Below are 3658 nucleotides of genomic sequence, written 5' to 3' on the forward strand. Positions count from 1 at the left end.
CGCTGTAATTCTGCCACAGAGATACACTAAAAACGGAGAAGAAGACTTGGGCTATGCGCATAAACCTTGTGCGCGGTATACAAACGAACATGGAACAATACATTTATCAATCTGTGTTAATGTTAGTTAATAAAAAGACAATGGTTCAGTGTTTGTTCATGTTTTTGTTGTTGTTACGTGACGTAGTGGTGTCGGACTAGGGGCGAGACGTGGGCTGATGACGTCATCGTTTCAGAAAATATACGGATTCGCTGTCCACATGAAAACGCAAGGGAAAACATTTTCAGATTTATCCACTCTGGGACCCGGTTTTAAAAAATATCGGTTTCACTCTCCCAAAACGCCGTATCCGTGTGGACGAAACACCCATACGATACAAAATGTATGCATATACAGCTAAACGCGTCTCCGTGTGGACGGGGCCTCAGTTCCTGGAGGGCCAGAGAGCTGCAGAGTTTAGATTCAACCCTAATCAAACACACCTGAACCAGCTAATCAAGGTCTTCAGGATCACTTAGAACAGGGGTGCCCAAACTCGGTCCTGGAGGGCCGGTGTCCTGCAGAGTTTAGCTCCAACTTGCCTCAACACACCTGCCTTTAAGTTTCTAGTATGCCTATAAGAGCTTGATTAGCTGGTTCAGGTGTGCTTAATTGGGGTTGGAGCTCAACTCTGCAGGACACCGGCCCTCCAGGATCGCATAAACACATTGCATTACACCAAATACACAAAATAATGTTCTTTTTAGCAGCATCATATGACCCCTTTAATTGATGGACTGGAGTCGTGTGGATTTCTTGTGGGTCCATTGGTGAGCAACTGATGTAATGGTAAATTTGTTAAATTTTCGGCACAGTTTAATTTTTTGGTCAACTACTTCTTTAATAGACATATAATCATGTCAAAGTTGTAAATGGGCAAAATAATCTCCTAATGTCCGTATTCACATTCAGACAGTTGGCATGTACAAGGAGAAAATAGCCCGGAAAGAGATTGAAATGCTGACCAAACAGTCAAAAGTTCCCCCAGCAAGTGGCCTGGAGCCATTTCGCACGTACAAACGGGTTCCCGTTTCCTACACCTGCTTAGACAAACTGGGCCACAGCCACTGGGAAGGCAGCAAAACTGTGAGCAAATATATCTCCAAATATATAATACTTTTACTTGTACTGCTGTTTTTTTTCACTTCTTGTGGTTCAATTAAAATCAAAATAATGTTTTATAAATAATATTAAGAAATATGTGATCTAATGTTTGCATTAGGCCTAAAAATACATAGCATTATGTATTTTATATGATATTATATTGTATATTATATATTATATACAACCGCTCAAAAGTTTGGGATCAGAAAGTTTTTTTTTGTAAATGTTTTTTTATTTATGTAATTATGTCTTAGAAATTAGTATTTTTATTCAGCAAGCATGTATTAAATTCAACAAAAGAGACAGTAAAGACTTTTAAATGGTTACAAAAAATATCTAAAATAAATACTGTTCTTTTGGACTTTCTATTCATCAAAGAGTCCTGAAAAAATATAACATGGATTCCACGAAAATATTAAGCAGCTGTTTTCAACATTGATAATAATAAGAAATGTTTCTTGAGCAGCAAATCAGCAGATTAGAATGATTTCTGAAGGATCACGTGACACTGAAGACTGGAGTAATGATGCTGAAAATACAGCTTTACATCACAGGAATACGTTACATCTTATTAGATATTACATAGAAGAGAGTTATTTTAAATTGTTATAATTTTTCATGATATTACTGTTTTTACAATATATTTTGATCAAATAAATTCAGCCTTGGTGAGCATAAAATACTTATTTGATAAATATTATAGAAAACATACTGATCCCAAACATTTTAAATGAAATATATAGTATTTACTGATATAAAAATATTTTAAATAATATATATAAATTATATATATATATTTCACTAATTAGAAGTGTATTTTTACAAATTTTTAAAAAGGGCTTTAACTGCATTTAGACTTATTACATTTTAAAGAATCATAAATTCATCACAAGCAAAATAAGTTGAAACAAAACTATTTGCCGATGTCCTACTGTTTTTCAACAGTAATTGCTAGATGAAAACCAATAGTAATTTTTCATCAGTAATTACTAATTATAAGATTATCCTATTTGTAATAGAGTTAACTTAACTTAATAATTTAATTGATTTGCACAATATTTGCAGCCTAAAACCCCTGCTGATTTTGTATATTTATTTCCATTTATTATGTTGTGACACCGAAGGAAGAGCCAAAAGCAGACAATGAGGAATCTGTGTCTGTACAGCTTGGCACACAGGAGACCAGCACCTTCAGCTGGTTTGTAATGGCTTTTGCTGCCTATATTCAGATAGCTTTAGGTAAAAATGTTTGTTGTTTCTGTGGTTCCAGGTCTTTTTTGGGTATCGCAGTTCCTCCTCCATCAGTGCCTGGTTGCGTGGGTTCTAGCGTCTCAGCTCCTCCTGATCTCTCTCCATCTTCACCGCCTCCTTCACTCATGTCTGACCGTTCCCCGACTCTACCTGCCTATCCCGACCTGTCCATGCTGCCTCCTTCACCTCTCCCAGATGATGAGATGGGAGACTCTCCACCCCCACCTCCTCCTCCCTCTCCTCCTCCTCTGAGTTCTGTGTATGGAGGTTCTTTGGTTCCACCTCCACCTGGTCAAAATACCTCATTGACTTCAGCAAATGCTCCACCTCCTCCTCCCCAGGGTAATATTCCACCTCCTCCACCACCTCCTCCAGGCAATGTCCCTGTCCCACCTCCTCCACCTCCCATTCAGGGCAAGACAGTTGTTCCTCCTCCGCCTCTGCCTCCTCCTCCTCCTAGCTCTGCCTACAGTGGGTCTTCACTACCTCCACCTCCACAAAATGCCTCCATGGTGCCACCGTCGCCTCCTCCTCCTCCTAATACTGGAGGAAAATGTATTCCACCACTTCCTCCTCCACCTCCCCCATTTTAAATGTTGATTTTCAGTGTTATTTTGACACTGAATTGACATTTGTTGAGATAAGATTTTTGTAATGCTTTTTCATTAAATAATATGAACATTTTCTTAAGTGTTTATGGTATGAAACGTTTAAAGACAATAATGTTTGTATAAAGCATATTAAAGTATGTATGTAACATCAGACATGTTTTATTCTATGATGTACTCACATAAATTGAAGGAAAACATCTAAATGCTTTAGTGTGCTGTTAAAAATTCAAATAGTTATTCTTTAATGGATTGATACTTAATTTTCAAAGCTTTTATTTTTGTGACGTGAGGCCAAGTATGGTGACCCATACTTTGAATTAGTGCTCTGCATTTATCCCATCCAAAGTGCACACACACAGCAGTGAACACACACACACACCCGGAGCAGTGGGCAGCCATTTTTTTGCTGTGGCAGTTGGGGGTTTCGGTGCCTTGCTCAAGGGCACCTCAGTCATGGTATTGAAGGTGGGAGAGAGCGCTGTACATTCACTCCTGCCACCTACAATCCCTGCTGGTATGAGACTTGAACCTGCAACCTTTGGGTTACGAGTTCGACTCTCTAACCATTAGGCCACGACTTCCCCACTGGAAGTCAAAATATGGGTATGGATATGGAAACAAAACAAAACAAAACAGGTACTGCAGCGCAGATG

The 3658-nt window shown here is 38.7% G+C and overlaps 1 protein-coding gene across 1 annotated transcript; it reads left to right on the forward strand.

Moving 5' to 3' along the window:
• Positions 1 to 818: 818 nt before the first annotated feature.
• Positions 819 to 3133, forward strand: LOC107557344 (formin-like protein 5). The gene is made up of 4 exons (XM_016240730.1): positions 819 to 828; positions 952 to 1125; positions 2268 to 2341; positions 2414 to 3133. Exons 1-4 carry the CDS (start codon positions 826 to 828, stop codon positions 2985 to 2987), a joined length of 825 nt encoding a protein of 274 aa, XP_016096216.1. The 5' UTR covers positions 819 to 825; the 3' UTR covers positions 2988 to 3133.
• The last annotated feature ends 525 nt before the right edge of the window (positions 3134 to 3658 follow it).

This window comes from Sinocyclocheilus grahami, unplaced genomic scaffold, assembly GCF_001515645.1.
Source record: "Sinocyclocheilus grahami isolate Dianchi unplaced genomic scaffold, SAMN03320097.WGS_v1.1 scaffold599.1, whole genome shotgun sequence".
Taxonomy (NCBI): Eukaryota; Metazoa; Chordata; class Actinopteri; order Cypriniformes; family Cyprinidae; genus Sinocyclocheilus; species Sinocyclocheilus grahami.

Bases quoted from the DNA above. Each gene is read 5' to 3' on its own strand.
- LOC107557344 (XM_016240730.1), top strand. The intron at 1,126-2,267 runs GTGAGCAAATAT...GTGACACCGAAG, and splicing joins ACTGGGAAGGCAGCAAAACT to GAAGAGCCAAAAGCAGACAA. The intron at 2,342-2,413 runs GTTTGTAATGGC...CTGTGGTTCCAG, and splicing joins GAGACCAGCACCTTCAGCTG to GTCTTTTTTGGGTATCGCAG.